Genomic DNA, 19,356 nt, shown 5'->3' with positions numbered 1-19,356 from the left:
CTAGGAGACAAAGAAATGCACCTGACGCTTTAAGACAAGTGAATTCTATTCAAAGGAAAGGTTTGAAATTAATCCCTTTATCCCTATATGCTCGACACGCTTGAAGCCAATTTAAGAAGAGCTAATGTGTACAGTGACCAGGCGCGGATTTATGGGGGGGGCCCGGGCCCCCCCGAAATTTTGTGAAAAATTGTAGAAGTTGTATGTTTCCGCATCAAATGGTTTGATATGCTTCTAAACAGCTGATATTAGTCCCTCGGCATCACAATTGATGAAAATGGTTGTTTTAATGTCTATTTTCTAGCATATCGTATATGTCGTAGCATCGTTGTTCATATCTGTTTAGCTTTTTCTTTCTTTTTAATTGATTTTCAAATTTTCTGGCCCCCCCCGAAAAAAACTCTTAGATTCGCGCCTGACAGTGACATTGCAGAAATGTTCCTCTTTCTTGCTAATCTGAAAGCACCTAAGGTAGAAATTGTACGAAGCGTAGAACGTTTAAAGGAAGCGTATCCAGAAGATGTTGACCCGCAACTTGCTGATGAAGTTCTACATTTTCATTTGTACGTGAGACAAACACAAAACCAAGGGCTTGCCGGTACAGAAGAGCAATTTATTTCCTTATCTCATGGAGATCTTTGTGAAATTAGGCTATACGCAAGGAAAAAATTAACACTGCCTTTCCTAACGCGAAAGCAATATTAAGACTGTTTCTAAGCTTAATGGTCACTAACCGATAGCTCAATTGGTTAGTGCGTCACTTCTGGAACGAAGAAGCTTCAAGATCAAGCGGTGCTGGTTCGACTCTCGGGGTGTACGCTTGAGCAACGCACGTTAAGGACTGCTCTCCATTCAGCGGCACCTAGTGAATGGAATAATTCCCCGGCAACAAGACTTCAACAATCGGAAACTTCACTCTGTCAATCTCGGTGACCGGGCCGCGAAATTTTTTTTCCCACGAACTTTCTGTCTCATTAATTCTAGTCAGGGCCTCTGAGAGAAATTTTCACTAGGGGTACGAAGAGTTACTCCGGGCCCCCCTCTCAATCCGGGCCCCCTTTGTCTTGGGCAAAACGATATGACTTTTGGTTAGGCGTACCACACATCATACAACATTTTACTGTTGATATCTGTGCGCAATAATAGTATCAGGCGGCAAAAAACTATTATTTAGTGTTTTGTGTTGTGCATATCATGTGATCTATCCCTTGCCAATTTATGTATCCTGCATTGAATTCGTGTGTCAGTTGTTTAAATGTTTATGGTGCTGATGAGAGGTGTTGCTTGTAGCCTACAGCTTTAATGTAAAATTTTCAAATTCATTTATTTATTACTCTTAGATGTAGCCTATAATTATTTCTGATGAGGACACTATGTGGTGTCGAAAACGTTGGATTTAAGCTTAGTAGTTTTTTTTCTTGTTTTTTTGTGTGTTTGATCAAAAATGTTAAATCCGTTAACGTTACTGAGTGTTACATGACCTCCCAGGGGCGCCGGAACGAGTTTTGATTGGGGGGGCAAGATTACGAAAAAAGGGCACTTTTGTTTTAAGATAAATATAGCGATAATGCTAATCTATCAGCTCACTATGTATTGAGTAATGATAGCCTACAAGTGTCCGGTATACAAAGAAGGGCATCATGCTATGTTATAATGATGTAACCTCCTGTCAAGCCTTAAAGCAGTCTGCGGCCATGGCCGCTAAGTAGACAGACAGGAAAATAACCCCCAGACAGGAAAATAACCAACTTTTATGATTTCATTTAGGGTGCTTTCAACAAGACATTTTTGCACGTAAAGCATTAAACCACCACTTTGGGTTCCTAATTTTCTGACAATGCACTCAATTACCTTTCCGGGCCCTTTTGCTACATTACGGCCCCCCAGGACTAAAGAATAACAACTTTTATGCTTTAATTTAGTCGTTTAGAATGGTTTCAACCAAACATTTTTGCGCGTAAACTATAAAATCGCAATTGGGCCCCCCAACAAACACAGGCCAGGGCCCTCAAGGGTACGCCGTACCCTCCGTACCCCTCTCTCATAGGCCTTGATTCTAGTCACTCTAAAAGTAAGATTTTCCGAAAGTGTTTTGAGAGATTGGTTGATTCAGATTGCGAAATAGCTATTTGCCAATGAAATTCTGCAATGATAATAAAATATAAGCTTTCCCGAACCCTACTTTTTTTGAAAAGCTCTTGTGCACCGCAAAAATTAATTTAAAGAAAAAAAAAGTTTGACTTCGAAGGGCGTCGAACCCTCGTTCTCACGAACACGAGGCAGAGGATGAAACCACTGAACCAACCGTGCCAACGAGAATATGTTGCATTCACACGGTTTTAATACAAACTTTTACCAAAATATGTAAATGAGACAGAAAGTAGGCTACGTGGGAAAACAAATTTTGCGACCGGGCCTGCGTCAGTGATTCAAGGCCTCTACAAGTATGCGAAACTGCCCGGATTAAGCTCTGCAAGAAGCTTTCCCAGTCCGAGGATAAAGATTCAATCAATCAAACTGCTCAGGAGAGAGATCTTTCTCAAGGCTCAAAAGCATCAAAAATAAATTGAGATCGACGATGTCTCAAGAAAGGTTGTCCGCGCTGAGCATTCCGTGCATTGAGAGTGACAAACTTAAACAGATCAATTTTGATGAACTTTTGCATGATTTCGCTTTGACCAAAGCTAGAAAAAAAATTTGGTAGCCTTGTCTTGCTCTATTTGATGGCTGTAACTATTTCTTATGTCCTCGTAAATAAACTTTACAATTATTGTAACGGTTGTTTGATCAAAGAAATTAAAATTAAAAGCAAAACTGCCTAAGCTAGACTTTTATTCTATTAATTAAAAGTTTGCACCCATGAACGTGGAAAATAAAAAGAACGAAGAGTTTAATGCACTCATATTTTTAATATTAAGCAATGACATGTGATGTTGTTCAGAGAGAAATTCTAAGCTCAAAAATAGGGAGAGGCCTCACAAATGGAATAGCCTAGGGCCTCTCATGGTCTAAATCCGGCCCTGACTGAGGGCTAACCTTTTGGAAGTCTTTATAGACTCCAGGTTGAAATCCAAACTACACAAAAACACTTGACTGTTTTTTTACAATCATGGCCAATCACGCTAATTTTCAAGTCGCACACAAAAAATTACCTTTCAAAGGACATGATGATACCGTTTCAAATGTTCTTTATCAAATGCTACATAAATAGCTTAGCTCTCTGCTAGTTCGAATCGATTTGCAAAAAGCTTTCACAAAATATTCAAAATATACCACGCCAAACATGTTTCATATTTTGACACAAGACATGCATTTTTAAGACTTTTAGCCAAATGAATAATTTTTCTGGCACAATGTTTGTTATGTCTAAATTTAGTCTATTTTCACGAGTTGCCAAGTCCTTGAATTTAATTCCTCTTTGCTTCAACTGGTGTTTCCGCTTCAGAAAAGCAAAAAGTCGAAATTCTTTTTTGCACAAAATTATCATCCTAAATAAGGATGCCATCGTGGCAAGATCAGCCCAAAATTCGTTGAACGAAGCATGTTTTGACGACGAACCGGACACGACATTCTAGGTAGTTGCCATGATGACAAACTTGGTTGTGGTTGTGAAGCCAGGCCCAGAATCGATTGAGCGCCAATTAGAGAAGGATGCGATGGATATCGCATTGGTACTACTTGCTGCGGAATAGCTAGACAAGGAGGAACCGTAGTTAAAACCGGTTGCAAATATGGTCTTGGATGATGAACGGCAGGTGGGCTTTTAGTTGATTGCTTGTTGAGAAGAGAATCGATTGAAAAAGAAGACTGGAAGCCTGTCCTCGCACTTTTTGGAACAGCTAACAATTCAGGCGAGTTCTTTGCAGAGCTTTTCTGATTTCTTGCAGTTGTGTTTTCTTCGTTTTCTCCTGTTGAAAATAGAACAGTTAATGAAGACTTTAGAAACTTGAGGTCCTAATAAAATACAGATAAAACCCTAATAGATTCAAAGTAACAGAAAACTGCTCACCAGAAATTAAACTTGAGCGTTGCTGATTAGATGACATGTCTTCTTGGTCGGGTTCATTGGCATTTGAAGATGTTATCTTTTTGTCTGAAAACGCGGCTTCTGATGGATTGGAACCTTTGTCGATGATGCTTTTAGTGTATCTTGTTCTTCTGCGTTGAAACGAGCCGTGTTCGTACATATTGGCTGCGTCTGGATCGAGCATCCAGTAGCTTCCGTGACCTTTTTCGCCTGACGGCTTTTGTACTTTGATGAAACAGTCATTCAAAGAAAGATTATGACGTATGCTTGCATGCCACCGAGGTCCCTTATTACTGTAGTATGGAAAATTGTCTTCAATGAACCTAAGAATGCCACGGAGGGTTAATTTTTGCTCTTTCGACCGCCGAATAGCCAAGTGAATTAAAGCGATAAAGGAGAGTTTTGGCCTTCCGTTTTCATTTGCCACCGAAAGTGAATCGGATAAGCTATTCTCATTTTCGTTTCGGTCGTCCGGACGTTTCGTTTGCCGCGTCGCGCTGTCATCTTTATTCACCGCTGATGCGTTGCAAGATTTATCAAGCATAGTTTCAGTACCTTCTAAAAATTAATTTTTTTGCAATTTAATTGGGATATAAAATCGATAATTAACTGTACTTGAAAATTTTTCACTTAAAAATTAAAAGCTGAAATTAAAAATCAATAGCTGCCTAAAAATTTCGTTTTACACAGAGAAGGCTACTGCATATTTGTTAGTTTTTCTTCACTGCAATAAATTCAATCTCTAATGCAAAACGTAATGAATAACAATGGGATTTCACAAAGCAAACATTTAAAATTATTAAAAACTACAATTAAATGGATTTCAAAATTTGATGCAAAAACAACCTTTTTCAAAATAAATAAACGAAATAGAAGCCTTGATTTAAAAGCTAAAATGAAGTCTCACCGCAATCAGTTGCATTATTATTTTCTGGTAACGATGGGCCAATTTTTACATCATTTTCATTGCTAACCGGCCGCGAAGACATTTTAAAGCACTCTGCGCTCAATCTAAGAAATCTAAAAATCCAAGTTAAATTTGGACAGTTTCATAGACTAGAAGCAATCCTCTGGGTTGATTTTTTTCTGCAATTTCTGCAATTAACAAAAATTAATCAGTTCTCTGTAATTTTTCTTCTGAGTTGATTTTTTTTGTAATTTCAAGCAAAATTAGTAAAAAGTTACTAAGTAATCGGTTGTCTTTTATTTTTCTTTGGATGTTTTAATAAGACACTGAAATGGGGTGACTATGATGATGACTCTGAATAACTGAGCGAGCGCATCGCGCTCCTCCAAGTCGAAGACGACGTGTTATTCGAGCCTAACATGTTGACATTTATAGCAAAATCACATTAGACTTCTTAGGTTTAATTTACAAGTTTAAACGTTTTGAATACATATGCTTATGGGTAAAATTAGTATCGTTTGTTTCATCTTTTGTTATTAAATCAAAAAAAAACTTTTTGTTTCAAAATCAAAGCAGCTTGCTGGCTTTTAAAACAAACATATTTCGAAATTGTGACACATTTGTTTCGACGCCAGATTAATATTTGTCGTCGATTCAACAAACAGCAAATCTTGCTTTCACAACGAATTCTAATAAAAATTTTCAATTATTCCGGCTCCCAAGTGTTTAGCAGATATTTTGTTTTATTTCGACATGAATTTCATTATCTGGAGTTTAACTAATTTCGAATGATTTCAATGAAAAAAATTAGTCTCGTTTCAACTGAAAAAAACTTCGTTTCCTAAAACCCAATCTAGGCCTATTAGTAATAATTTAAGACAAACAAGAAAGTCATTTGTTGTTGATTAACCTGAAATTCTTTGGAGTGAAATGCATTATTGTTCCCGTTATATTTTCGCAAGCATTTTGCTAATCTCATATTGCCTTATGAATGTAGGCTACTCAGTATATCTACATACGTTTTTTCCCTCAAACTGAATTTTAAAGTTATTTTTTAGATAAAACGTTGTTTCAAAAACCTTTAGTTTGTAACTAGCTAAGTAACTAATAACATTTAGATCAATTTTCTCGACTAGTTCTACGTTTTAAACACGCAGAAGAAAGTTTAGTAGCTACGAAAACTTTAACTCACATCTATTGCTGTATTCCAATTCAGACAAAAATTGCTTTTGAAACTTCTGGAATGCTATGTCTTCAGCTAGTACACTCATTCAAAAAAGACACTTCCTTGCTCCAGTTACAATTTTTTACTTAAACTAAAAATTCACTCTTACTTCCAAAAGACCTAAAGTGAGAAGATCTAAATCTTGTTCCATGCATTCTTTTGAGTCGAACCGCAGTTTCACTGTTTTTTTTTGTTTTAAGGTCTTTTGCAAGTGTCGGATAGCCTTTGAAAAGTTTGATCTTTGGACTTAAAACGAAATTAATCCGTCTCCGCCATTGATCAAAACGCGTGCCGACATTGCACTTTCTTAAAAGCAGCAAACGTACAAAAAGAACATCACAGCTTCCTCCCAGTTTGGCCACGCAAGATCCCGTAGTGAGATCAAAGCTAAGATGGTTTTAAGTGCAAAAGTCTCCTCCAATTGACCCAGCAGGAGCGAGTTCAATAAAACAACCGAAAGAACAACAAAATAATTATAGACATTTTTAAACCTGTAGGTTGTATATGGTGTAGCTCTTTCGACACAAAAGGTATACATTAATTTAAACCTGGATGAAAACATATTTAGGCTATTACTCCACATGAAGTTAAGTTTACTTGTTAGAAGAAATCAATCAACTAAATATTATCAACATGTTTTTAGCCTAATTTTGAAATAAGATTTTTTTAGCTAAACTGCGCAAGTGTAAAATCTTTCGCTAGGTGTAGTTTGAGAAGTGTCGCTAGGTGGCAGTGTAGTAACCAAATGCAAAAATTGCAATGGACAGTGTCATCAACTTTGGTCCGTTTGTCAAGTGAAATTTTGCTTAGCTTTAAATACGTATTTATCTCTAATGCTGTCTAAGGTGCATGAAGTTGTTACAACGTTATGCAAATTATTATGTTTTTGAGATAAAAAGGAAACGACAGTACCAACGAGCACATGTTTTAACGAATCTTTGATAACAACAGACTGTTCCACTTAGCAAAATTGCTTTATTTCACATTGATTTAACGTCTGCAGACATTGAAACAATGTAAAAAGGGTCATTTTTGCTTGCTGGACCGACTTAGTGTGCAAAACCGTTACTACAGTTCATAACTTTTCTTATTACTGTTGAAATGGGCTAGGTTAAAATTGTGGATAAAAAATCATTCTGATGGGCATTAGTTTCTTACCCAGGGGCGGGTGTAGGTAAAAAAGGTAATTAAGATAATTACCCCCCTAAAACGCAAAAAAGTAACTTTATTCCTGGTGTGTTTGCAAAGTCGAATTAATATAAACTTACACATTATTGTGTTTTGTTGAAATGCCTCCTAATAGGAATACTTGCTGGATCTGTTCCTATTCTTACCGGGCACTGTTCAAACATATAACACATTAATAGAAGATTGTTTTATTCATACGATCACCCCAAACGATTTGAGATGGCTTTGTTTTTTTCTACTCTACGCATGCTACTATACACCGCGATGGTGAGCGAATTACAAATTGCTCGCTATTCTAGCCAGTCTTGTGCTGACAGCCAGGAAGAACACCCCTTTCGACATTGCTTACCCTTAATTGGCACTTGCTGGTTTGGTTCTTTTCTTTCCACAACTGTATAATAAAAGTTTAACTGACTGGTGTAGGTATAGGTATAGGGTTTGATAGTAAAGGTCCCATACTCAGATACTGAGCTTTGGGTTACAATGAGAAGATAAGGTTCTCGTTATACTAAGCCCTTGGCACAAAGGAGAGTAGGGTGGCCAGTTCCTTTCTCTCGGCCGCCTTTACTTCAGCAACTACGCCCACCCAATTTATTACACCCTGGGTAGAGGTGAGCGGTGTTTTTCAACAACCACCTGAAGCCGGGAGTCGAACCAGGTTTGCATAATTGGAAAACCAACGCCTTATCCGTTGCGCCATTCCACCGCTACACCGGTTTGATAGTTTGTGGCATGAATTAGTGGTCCGATATTGATGAGAGGATAATTTTGGTCGTGTACAAATGAGATCAAGAAAAACGCAACATATTCAAAGAATACGCGGTGGCTTCTTCGTGTCCCGGCCCCTTTGAAAAGGTTACGGGCCTCTAAAATCATTCCGTGCCTGGGTCCAAATATATCTTTGTGACCCCCTGTCAATGCTACCGCTGATGTGCCCAGTCTTTGAGCGAAACACCGGTGTCCATAGCTGTCACTTCTTGTTACAGTCCACTGCTGAAAAATATTTGTGTTGTTTGTATAGTCATCACATTAGCAATAATAAAGAATGCAAACGTATAAAAATTGTTTGTAAAGATATTTTCAGGTGGTATGCGAAACGGGTCAAAAGGTCAACTAACTTTGCTGTTCTCGGCATTTTCTCCTTAACTTTATTAAACTTGTTAAGAGTTAACGCTATTGGACGTAGCTATATGGTTGCCACAAAGTTTCAACTAAGCAAATATGCTTTTCTTGGTGGGTGGACCAGGTCACAGTGTGCTACGTGACATAGGCATACCTTGTGAGTCACCATCTAACTTTTTAAAAACAAATTTTATGTGATTTATAAATGTTTTGGTGATTAAGTGTTTTTATGTATAAAAGTAAAAATTAGTTGGATGCTGCTGTGCAAGTGACTTTGGCAAAATATTTTGGCCTAGTATTAATCATGAAAAAATGTTTTAAGCATTTGTAACTCACTTTTGTTTTGCAGCAAAAATATTTTTCAGTAACATTTTATTAGTATTTTTAGTGCAGTATTTCAATCGACGTATTTTGTCATTTGTTGTATGAAAATTTCACGGTCTTGTTTTTGTGTGTGCAACATTCCACTTTAGGGTAGCCTACTGATCCAAAGAACGTTTGAGTTCAAATTGAACAATGGTGAAAGTCGAACTTATATTGAACTCTTGAGTGTTTCTTTACTTTGTGAAAGTAGGAAAGCTGCATAGTAACAGCAAACATTATTAGGCTGTGAAAGGTTCAACATGTCAAACACCACTAGACAAAAAGCGTACAACATGTCAACCGTATCAAAAGCATCTTCCGACTTTTCATAGAAACAAATTCAAATAAAGTTTAATTCGTCTATCGGTAATGTTTGAAAACGTTTGCTTTTATTAAAACCCAACTTATAAAAGTTAAATTGGATTTTCAACACCCTTCATCCAAAGATGCATTCAATTTCTGAAAAAGTGGAGCCATTTTTGTTGTTATTAGCCTCCTTTGCTCATCACCAATGATTTGTGGGAGAGACAAAACGTAGCAAAGAAACAGAAAAAATTTTATGCAATCTTCCGGATATTCAAAACGATACAATGACTTTTTTGACTTTGTTAATACCTTAAAATGATACCATACAAAAATTTCTGTATCCGTCGCAGATATGCGTTCATTTATCAGCGCTGTGCAAAGCTATAGGCTACTGCATTGTGTCTTTGGCGACTTGACAACACCAAACACAATTTGTAGCAAATTTAAAATATGTTCCTTTGGAATGATAATAATTACATGCCTAAATAATAGTAACAATAATTTGTCACTCCTCGGCACAGACATAGCTTGGTTACCATTTGGTTAATATAGGCTAATTTGGTTTCTGCAGTAAGTTCAGGATAATCCCGTAGTTTGTTTTCGTTTTGAGTTGACAATAGAACGAAATTGCTTTTATTTGAAAGAAAACAGAGCATAAAATTTTAAAAATTGTGCAAAGCCAAGCAATCTCTTACAAACTGAAATTAGATTTTTGAAAACTTTGACAATTTTCTTTTTTAAATAACCTTTGTAAATATCATACTTTGTGTCTCCTCCACCCGGTCATGTAAAACCTCCTGATATAAAGACTGTGAACTATTTGTTTGCAGATTATTGTTTAAATGAAAGTGAACTTTTGTGTAAAGCAATCATTGAAAAAATTAGGGATTTCTTTCGCAGGAATGACAAAAGTGAAAAAGAAAACAGCCCTGGAAAGCAAACCTTTTTTGGAAACTTGAAAGTCCAATAATTTTGAAATCAACTTTCTTTGAAGTTTCGCATCCCTAGCAGATCGCTGACAACACTGTAATTAATTTATAAATTCTGATAACAAAGAAAACTTCTATCTCAGTTTGATAGCTTTATTTGTAAATGGAAATCTATTTAAGGGTTTCTGATAGGATATTTTTATCGGTACCGGGAATGCATTGTATTCCTAAACCAAAAAATATATTATTATCTTCTGTCCAAGGTAAAATTCATAAAAAAGGATTGATATTAGTAATGTTCCAAAGATGTGATGAGAAAACTTTGCGTACAAATAAATAAATTAAACCTACAAAAAAAATCTTTATGACATGAGTAAATGAATTTTTATTTTAATAACTTGACTTTGATAACCTACATATCGTCATGGTGTATTTGAAATAGCAATGACACATTGCATTAGACATGGATAACAAACAAGTACGGTACTGGTCGTCACCCATCGTCCTGTTTTCTTTGCGCACGATGTTTTTGAAGATTTTTCTCTCAGGAATCATTAAATGGAAGTGAAGACCAGTTAATCTGAGAAGGCTTAATACTATTGACCTTTCTTATGCGACAATCGCTCATAAAAACTTTGTAATAAAACCACATGACCAAACTTGCTATAGCTACGTGATGCATGAAATCAGGGCTGGTGCAGTTAAGTTCTCTGAGGGACAATTTTTGAGAAATACGTGCATGTTTGATAAAGCTGTTCTAAAAGGTACTTTTTAATCAAAACAAAGTTTTACACAATGAAAATGAAACAAGATTCATCGCCAATAGATTTCATTCCAAACGAAAACAAAACGAAATGAAAACAAAAGAATTTTATGCCATGAAAAAGAAAAAGAAGACTTTAAATATACGCTTGCGTTAGATACACCCAAGTTTTAATAATTATTGATAAATTCTAGAATGAACATGACGAAACGCCCTTTAAGTTTTACGTTGCTTTTTCATTCTTATTAGTGTGTTTCGTTTTTGTTTAGATTTTACAACGAAACGAATGCAAGGCATGGAATTCTGCTTCGAAACGAAAAAAATTAAAATTTCGAAATATTTTTTTTCAAACAGCCCGTCATGAAAATATCACTTTATCTTCGTGTTCAATGTCTGGTAAATTTCCAGGTTAATTATTATAGAAATCAGGTTTTGAGATAACTCATGGTGCCCATTTAACACGATCAAGGCTTGTTTGTCAGCATGTATTGTAAAATCTTTTAAAACATTTCAGTTCAGGTTGTTTGCCGAAGGAGGTAAATTTTGTGCACGAAACGCCAGGACAACTTCGGCTATGTTTGAACTTGCGTAAATCATAAAAGATTTTTTTGTTTTACGACTTTGAAAAGTCACTTTTTTATCTGTCAACAATTGGGAAAGCGTATAAAAGCGAACATGGTCGCTCTAAGATTCAGAATGCAAAAGAGAGGTAGCATAAAAGTGTTGCCATTTGAATTTTTTAACAAAAATTAGGGAGACGGAAAATTTTTTCTTTGTTAGCTATGATTTCTGAAAAAAAAAGCAGTAAATGAAGGATATGCTTTGGTCAACTATAGCGCTGTTCAATTTTGATTAATTTTATCATTTATAAGCAAGTTCTGTAGTTCTACTTGCAATTAATCGAGATAGGAGTCCACAAATGCCACGCATTTGAAGTATAAAAGGTTCACTTTACAGAAGATATAGTAAATTTACTGACCACGCTGACCAAATGATTTCTTGCTTTTGAAAGGTTTAAGTTATACGGAAACTCTTTTAAAAAACATAAAATGAAAGTATTTTTATTAATTGCTCTTTTTCCTCTATTGGCTTTCGGTAAGTTATGTTTATTTTAATACATAAACATAAGTTGATAAAAACTAAAAGTGCACATAACCACCTTTAAGTAATGAAGCATTAGCATAATTAAATTTTTGAAAGGCTTTAGATTTTTCAAGATAATCTTTATATTTACCTACCACGATGGTTCTTAAACCATGTTCCACGGCCGCTGGTGGTTTGACCAGCAAACGATTCAACGTGAAGGGATACTAATAACAAATTTGGATTACAAGAGGGCCGCAACAGTCATTTTAGCACAAAAAAGCAATTATTTGATGCGATAAAAATGGTTAAAAAAACATAGACCGCATGCTGGCGCTCGGCATTCATTAAACACCAACGATTCTCATAACTTAGCAATAATAAATATCTTAAAAAAATCATTTCAGGTTTCGACAAGAAATGCACAGACCGTTATGGAAAGCCCATTTCAAGTAAACCATTCAAGATTCGAAACAATTGTGACGCGTTTTACCAGGTAATTGATAGCATTGTTTTTTTTATTGAAAAGTTGTCGTTTTGCATTCTTTGAGGCTGGTCATTTACAGAAGTAGGCTATACGTATACGTTCATGGTATAGCCTACATAGAAAAGTGGGCCAAGACCGGCGTAGCCTACAGTAGCGGTTTCTCGTGGTCCGATTTTCATAACGCACAACTTTATAATGTTGAAGTGAAGCGATGTTTTAGCTGCCCAGTAATAATTAGACAATCCCATTAAGTTATTGTTCTTAAAAAACTAAGTAAATTGATTACTTTAATTTCCCCACTTGCTTTTTACATTTGTTTGCTTACTAAGTTAATCTGCATTTCACGAATTGAGTTGTTCAATATATATGTTTTTTTATTTTTTACTTAGAAAAGTTGAAAGTCATTCCATACTTTAAGTACCTTACCTGTTTTATACATTCAGTGTTCTAATGGCTACTTGACAACACAATCCTGCGCCCCAGGAACAGTTTTCAACCCTGCCCTTTCTGTGTGTGACTGGCCCTCAAATGTTCCGGATTGCAGTAAGTAGATTAAACATTTGAAGAAAATTTGTTTTTGTACAGACAATCTTTCGTGTGCAATTCTTCTTGATGAAGATTTCCGATCATTTGCATAATTTAAACTGCCATAACTTTACGAGTAGGAGCAAGAGAAAAGGGACTGCTCCAAAACAAACTTTAATAAAATTTAATGGGCCTGCAGTATACCACATTTTCAAAGTTTTATAAAGTATTTATCGTCGTTTTTGGAATCCAGTTCCAGATCATGATACTGGTGTTTTAGTTTTCTAATCCAACCAAATTAAGAATTTGTTTCAAAACTGAAATTTTGTTAAACAAACTTTTTCTTTGCAGAGCTTTACACAACTGTGGCTTGTGAAAATGCTAAAAACGGGGTAGCGCAATGCCCCACTGGCTCTGTTATCCTGATCAAGGATGCTTTCTATGGCAGAGATGACGGAACAACGTAAGTGTCACTTCGAACTTCGTATTTCAGAAATTTACGAAAGTTTAATTTACTTCAAATTGTGCTTTACCTTTGATCATGAACCAAACACAACAATGGGCTTTTGTAATGTTTTGCAGCTGACACGCAAATGACATAACAATGTCAACAGCCTATTCAAGAAACGGCACTAATAACTTATTACAATTTGACATCCATTTGATTTGTTTCAGGCGGTGCTGTGCACAACAATTTATTCACATATTAACATGATTCTTTTAAAAACAAGTTACTTATGGTGACAATTTCACACACACATGCAGTAACTACAGAAAATAGTTTAGTTTTTAAATTTAACACAGCAACAAAAAAATAAGACAGCAACATATTCTACCAGTTTGATATTTTTAGGGTATAACTTTACAGATTTTAACATTTTGCTTTATGCAACAGGTGCCCAAGCTCCAACATTAAGACGACAGACTGCGCGGCTGCAGGATCAGCAAAAACTTTGAGGAAAGCTTGTAACCAAAGAAACTCTTGCAACTTGGAGCCCACCAACGCAGTGTTTGGCGATCCCTGCGTGGGAACGTACAAATACATCAAGATGCAATACTACTGCAAACAAAGAAATCGTGAGTCGTTAGTAAAAAGATAGAAAAGCATAACAAATAATCACTTTTTTAAAATGGTTCTAAAAGTTATCAAAATATATTCATTACTTTTACTTTCAACTAAATACGGATACTTTGCCAAAGATATAAATGCATGTACGTTTGACGATTTGCACGTTTGAGTTTTGACTTAAAACATGTAGATATTTGATTTCAAATAAGCTCAGTATTTCAAAGTGCAAGTTATGCTGGATTGGTGGAACTATTAGAACTGATCGGTAAGATTTGAAAGAGTTTTATGCACGTTTCCACGGCATCAAATAATCACTGTCTCAACCACGTAGGACCTTCGCGGTGGAACAAGGAAGTTATTTGTGAACACGACAGCAAGACCTTACAATGCCCCAGTGGTCAGGTAATCTGGGTGAAGAGCGGCTCTTATGGGCGGGACGACAAAAAAACGTAAGCATATTAAACATTACGACAGATTTATGAGCGGTGATTTAGTGCTTTGCGACAGTGAACGTTCTATACGAGGTTTAATGTTTTATGTAGGGTAAAGTTTATTACGTCGCAAGATGTATTTACTTAATAAAAGAAAATCTATTTGAAGACTTTAATGTCGCCTGACCGGTTAAATTTAAGGAATCATTAATGATATGATATTCTCATAAGGTATCCAGCTATTGTTAATCTTGTCCAGGCTTGTACCTGATGTTATGAATTCTGATATGACGGAAATAATTGATGAAACTGACCTTCGTATCCATTTTGTCTTACCAGCGGCTCAATGTCTTATCAGGATACTGATGTGTCCTTTAGATACATGTCACGATGACGTCACGATGACGTACGATCGAACGTCGATTAAACATTCTCACAAATAAGCCTACGCCTATTTCTAAGCTCAAGATTAGTAATTGCAACAAAACGTCAAATTAATTTAAAAGTCCAAAGAATTTAACATGATCAGTTTGATAGCTCAGTTGTTTAAGCAACAAGCTTGTGAACAAGGAACAAGATCAAGAAGTTACGGTCAAAAACTTTGCTCTGTCGACCTCGGTAACAAGGCCTGCGTCAGTGATTCAAAGCCTCTACAACTATGCGGAACTGTCACGATCAAGCTTCCAAAGAGACTTTCTCAGACTGAAAATATAAAATTCTGCAACGAATCAATTTAGCGTTTTCTGTCATTAATCAACATAGTCTACTTGTCAACATTTCTTAGGCAAGAAATTGAATAGTTATGGAAAATGGTGCAAAGAAGTGGTCTTACTTGATTTAAAAATTCAATTTTTAGAATTAATGGTCTTGGAAGTAGCGGGATGTAACTAAATTGCATTTTTTGTTTAGATGTGCCAATGGACCAATCAAAACCACATCATGCGCTGCCAGTGGATCGTTGGCAAATATAAGATCGAATTGCAACGGGAAGAACACCTGTACTGTTGAGGCCAGTAACTCTGTGTTTGGCGACCCATGCTACGGTACATTCAAGTACGTGGAGGTGCTGTACCTCTGCCACAACCCAACAGGATGGAAGAAGGCTACAATCTGTGAAAACAAAAAGCAGACTTTCACATGCCCAAGCGGACAAGTTCTCAGGGTCGGAAAAGCTTACTACGGCCGAGACGATGGCACGACGTAAGTATCTAAAGACTAAACTTTGTGTTGAACGATTTATGTCGGCTGCATAGCCGAGTGGTGAAAGCTCTGGGACAGCAATCGAAAGGGTGCCGGTTCAACACCGCTCAAGAGCATGCAGCTGTCACTGGCAGGACACTTAAAGGCATGCCTGAAGGTGGACACGAAGATTGGCTTCCTTGCCTATCCGTTCACTTAATCTAATTTTTCAACCACCGGGTGCAAGTCTAGATAAGACAAACAAACAAAAATAAAACAAACAACGATTTTATGGCTGTCATCACAAGGCTGAGGACTGAGGACTTACTATAGAACAGAGGACATTACCTTTGGCCAGCCGTAAGGGTGTGGTTTTCACTCTAGGTTTTGCAACTCTCCAATCAACAAAATGTTTTTCGGCCGAGAGACTATTAGAATATAATTCAGAGAAGAAAAATAAGAAAAGCTCTGATAGCAGACTAAACCTGCTGACACAAGAAGGCCACTGTGGATAACCTTTCTAATTTTGGTGGCATTTTATTACATAAAATGTTATAACCTATACTACGCTGTACTGTATCTTTCGCAAAATAGAGAGCTTTTGCGCTAAAAGCATTATTGTATCACCTTGTTAGCTGAGTGGTCACCCTGTTAGTTGCAGGCATAATATTAACAACATTTTAAAAGCGATATTGTATCCTATTCTTGCTTGGGATTCAACAAATGAATAGTTTTTAAGTAACACGCAGGCTACTTAGTTGCGTCTCTATACGGCTATGCTGGCACTGCCAGCTTTGTAAAGCGCTGAGTGAGACCAACGTGTAGTAAGGATTGATAAGCGACAGCGCTATAGAAAAGCACCCATAATAATTCTATTCAATTAATTATTCCAGATGCCCCAGCAGCAGCATTAAGACGACTGAATGCGCTGCCGCAAAGTCTGGTTCCACAATCAAGTCCAGTTGCAATGGCAAAAGCTCTTGCACAGTTGAAGCGAGCAACTCTGTGTTTGGAGACCCATGTGTTGGAACTTACAAATACGTTGAGATGTACTACATTTGCCGAAATGAAAGACGTAAGTTTTCAATTTGTGTCATAAATCACTTGATTTTATAAGAAAGTCAGATTTGTCGATTTTATTCAGAGGCACCCATAAGCGGCTCACAGGGGCGCAGCCAGCACAAAATTTCGAGGAGGGGCAGGTAAGTGTTTTTGCACATGTGAATGAGCCCGGCAACAAGTCACCAAAGACAAAGCACCCACAGGGTTTGGGGAGTCTCCCTTAGAAAAATTAAAAAAAAATATCTTCAAATTGCGCATTCTGAGAGTAGTAGCCTAAAGTCTAAAGCAATAGTAAAACTTCGTCAAATGATCATGCAACAGAGCGTAAATTTGTTATTTAAAATGTTTCGGGAGAGAGGGGCGATAGCCCTTTTTGTCCCCTTCCCCTGACGATTCATAAAAGAAAAGCTACTTTAGCCTAGCTACGTCTTCCGACAAACAGGCTAATAATAATGAATTTGCTAAAATGTAGGCCTAAGCAAAAATATCATCACTTTAAAAATATTATAACTTACAAGCTATTGAGGCTCGTACAACTATCTGCGATATGAGCTTAATTAATTTGCGATGTCAACTTTTCAGGTGCATGTGTGGACAAGAATGGAAAACCAATTAGCAGCCATCCTTTTGAAAAGCCTGGTGACTGCGACCACTTTTATCAGGTAGATTTTGACTTAACGCTGTTGCTCTCCTTACACTTTAGCATGAATACAAAACTTTTGAATAGCATTTATCAATCGTGGGTGTTGGCTGCATAGCTGATTGGTAAGAGCCCTGGTACCGCACCCGAAAGGGCGTCAGTTCGACACCGCTCGTGAGCATGCGGTTGTGTCTTTTGCATGACACGTTTTACTTGAAGGTAGACACATAGATTGGTTTCCTTGCCTTTTCATCCACTTTTACCAAATATTCAACCATCAGGCGTAAGCCTAGATTCTACAATAAGAGTAATCCGATCACTAACTCAAGCATAAGACTAGCCTATCTATCTCCCCAAAAAATACGGATCGGCTCATTCAACGCGTTATAGGTCTACGTGATGCAACAATTTTGAAGGTTTACAATAATTTTTCGTGTGCAGTGCTCTAACGGAGTTCTTCACACCATGCCATGCGCCCCCGGGACAGCTTTCAACCCAAGCATCGGGGTATGCGATTGGCCATACAATGTTCCCGGATGTTCTTAAGGTAAGAGACCCTCAGGGATCAAACAATAACTTTCTATTCTTTTGTTTCCGAGGTTTGTTCACAAGCAAGATAGCGACTAAAAACATGCGTTTGTGTAGGCTTGAATACTGTTGGAAAAAATAATATGAAAAGTAAGTAAGTCTACTTTGCCTATAAGTTATAACCTAACGTGCAAACGTTTGAAAGTGAAGGTTTAATTTCCCCTTGGGCTACATCGGATAGCCTAAAAAGGACATATAGCTGAACTTTACCTCAATGACTTGCACAGTGTTATCTTTCAATATTGTTGTTTTACAGTTTGATGGAATCCACGACAACGACGAATTCGTCAACAGCGTCATTCAGTCATCTAACGTTCGTGTTTCATTTATGTAAAAAGCTTTATTTTTCGCACAGAGGTCGCTTTTTTGATTTTAATACACAAACGCCAAAAGTAACTTAGTGAAAATATGTCTGAAACGCAAAAGACCTAAATTTAATCATGTCCTTTTTATGAGCATTTTTAAGTTGTGATAATTATGGAGCCATTTTGTAGAAAAATAAAAACAAATTCTACACGGAGAATTTATTGTTGTTAAAAGTGGTGACATGCGATTCATACAATAGCTTGAAAAAATGTTTAGGAAAAAGCGTTTTCAATATGTTGAGAGTTAATTATATTTTTGTCCGAGACTAAATCATTTTCTGTTACGGCTTTTCTTAATTGCGTTTCGGGTTCTGACCTTTTATTAATAAACAAACATGGAAGCAGGTGTTGTGCTGGTCTGTCGTTCTATCATTTTTTTTCTCAAGTTTTCCATTTTTACCATCAAATTCGTGTCATTACCCCACGTAATCACAGTTCAATTTAGTAGGCCCGTAGGCATTTCTCTCTGGAGCAGCTTTCTGAGAGGATTCAAGTGCTGCAGTAGAAGGGGCACCACTCTGCAATCGACGGCATGTCTTGCCAAAGAAACATGCTCATGAGCGGTGTCGAACCGACGGCCTTTCGAACGTCAAATGGCTCTCACCACTTGGCCATGCAGCCGACTGTCTTTCCATCATGGAAAGCTAGATTGCGACGACGTCATAGCTGCAAGCTAACATTAACGTTTTTATGTCATTGTTGTGACACACCTTAGCCCAGTGGTTCCCAACCTTTTTGTTGTCACGGACCCCTTTAGACAAATTATTAATTCTGCGGACCCCTACCTAACTTTTGCCTGAAACTCAATTAACATAGGCTACTATTGACTATTGTAATAATTATGCTACTCAACTACTGTACTGTGTCATATTGCATTGCCGCTATGACTCCTGCGGCAAATATCAGGCTAAACAGTTGCTCAAATAAGAAAATGAATGAATTGATCAAGAAATGTCAGCAGTATTTGCTTATTAAGGTGACCCAAAGAAAAAAGGTGCCAAAGGTGCCGAAACTTAAGCAAATTTAATGAGAAATGAAATTAAAAAGATCGCTTTTCGTTTTTTTTTCTTCCAAAATTCATCAAGGTAATCACGGAC

The 19,356-nt window shown here is 36.9% G+C and overlaps 1 protein-coding gene across 1 annotated transcript; it reads left to right on the top strand.

Moving 5' to 3' along the window:
• Window positions 1-11,843: 11,843 nt before the first annotated feature.
• LOC145765248 (rhamnose-binding lectin-like) lies at window positions 11,844-18,603 on the top strand. The gene is made up of 11 exons (XM_082577039.1): window positions 11,844-11,925; window positions 12,321-12,409; window positions 12,844-12,943; window positions 13,277-13,388; window positions 13,821-14,002; window positions 14,326-14,443; window positions 15,335-15,625; window positions 16,498-16,679; window positions 17,249-17,328; window positions 17,748-17,853; window positions 18,151-18,603. The coding sequence occupies exons 1-10, from the start codon at window positions 11,880-11,882 to the stop codon at window positions 17,850-17,852; spliced, it is 1,305 nt and encodes a 434-aa protein (XP_082433165.1). The 5' UTR covers window positions 11,844-11,879; the 3' UTR covers window position 17,853; window positions 18,151-18,603.
• Window positions 18,604-19,356: the final 753 nt, after the last annotated feature.

This window comes from Aplidium turbinatum, chromosome 2, assembly GCF_918807975.1.
Source record: "Aplidium turbinatum chromosome 2, kaAplTurb1.1, whole genome shotgun sequence".
Lineage (NCBI taxonomy): Eukaryota > Metazoa > Chordata > Ascidiacea > Aplousobranchia > Polyclinidae > Aplidium > Aplidium turbinatum.
The sequence above is the reverse complement of the archived record's forward strand: the minus strand, read 5'-3'. Positions and strand labels throughout refer to the sequence as shown.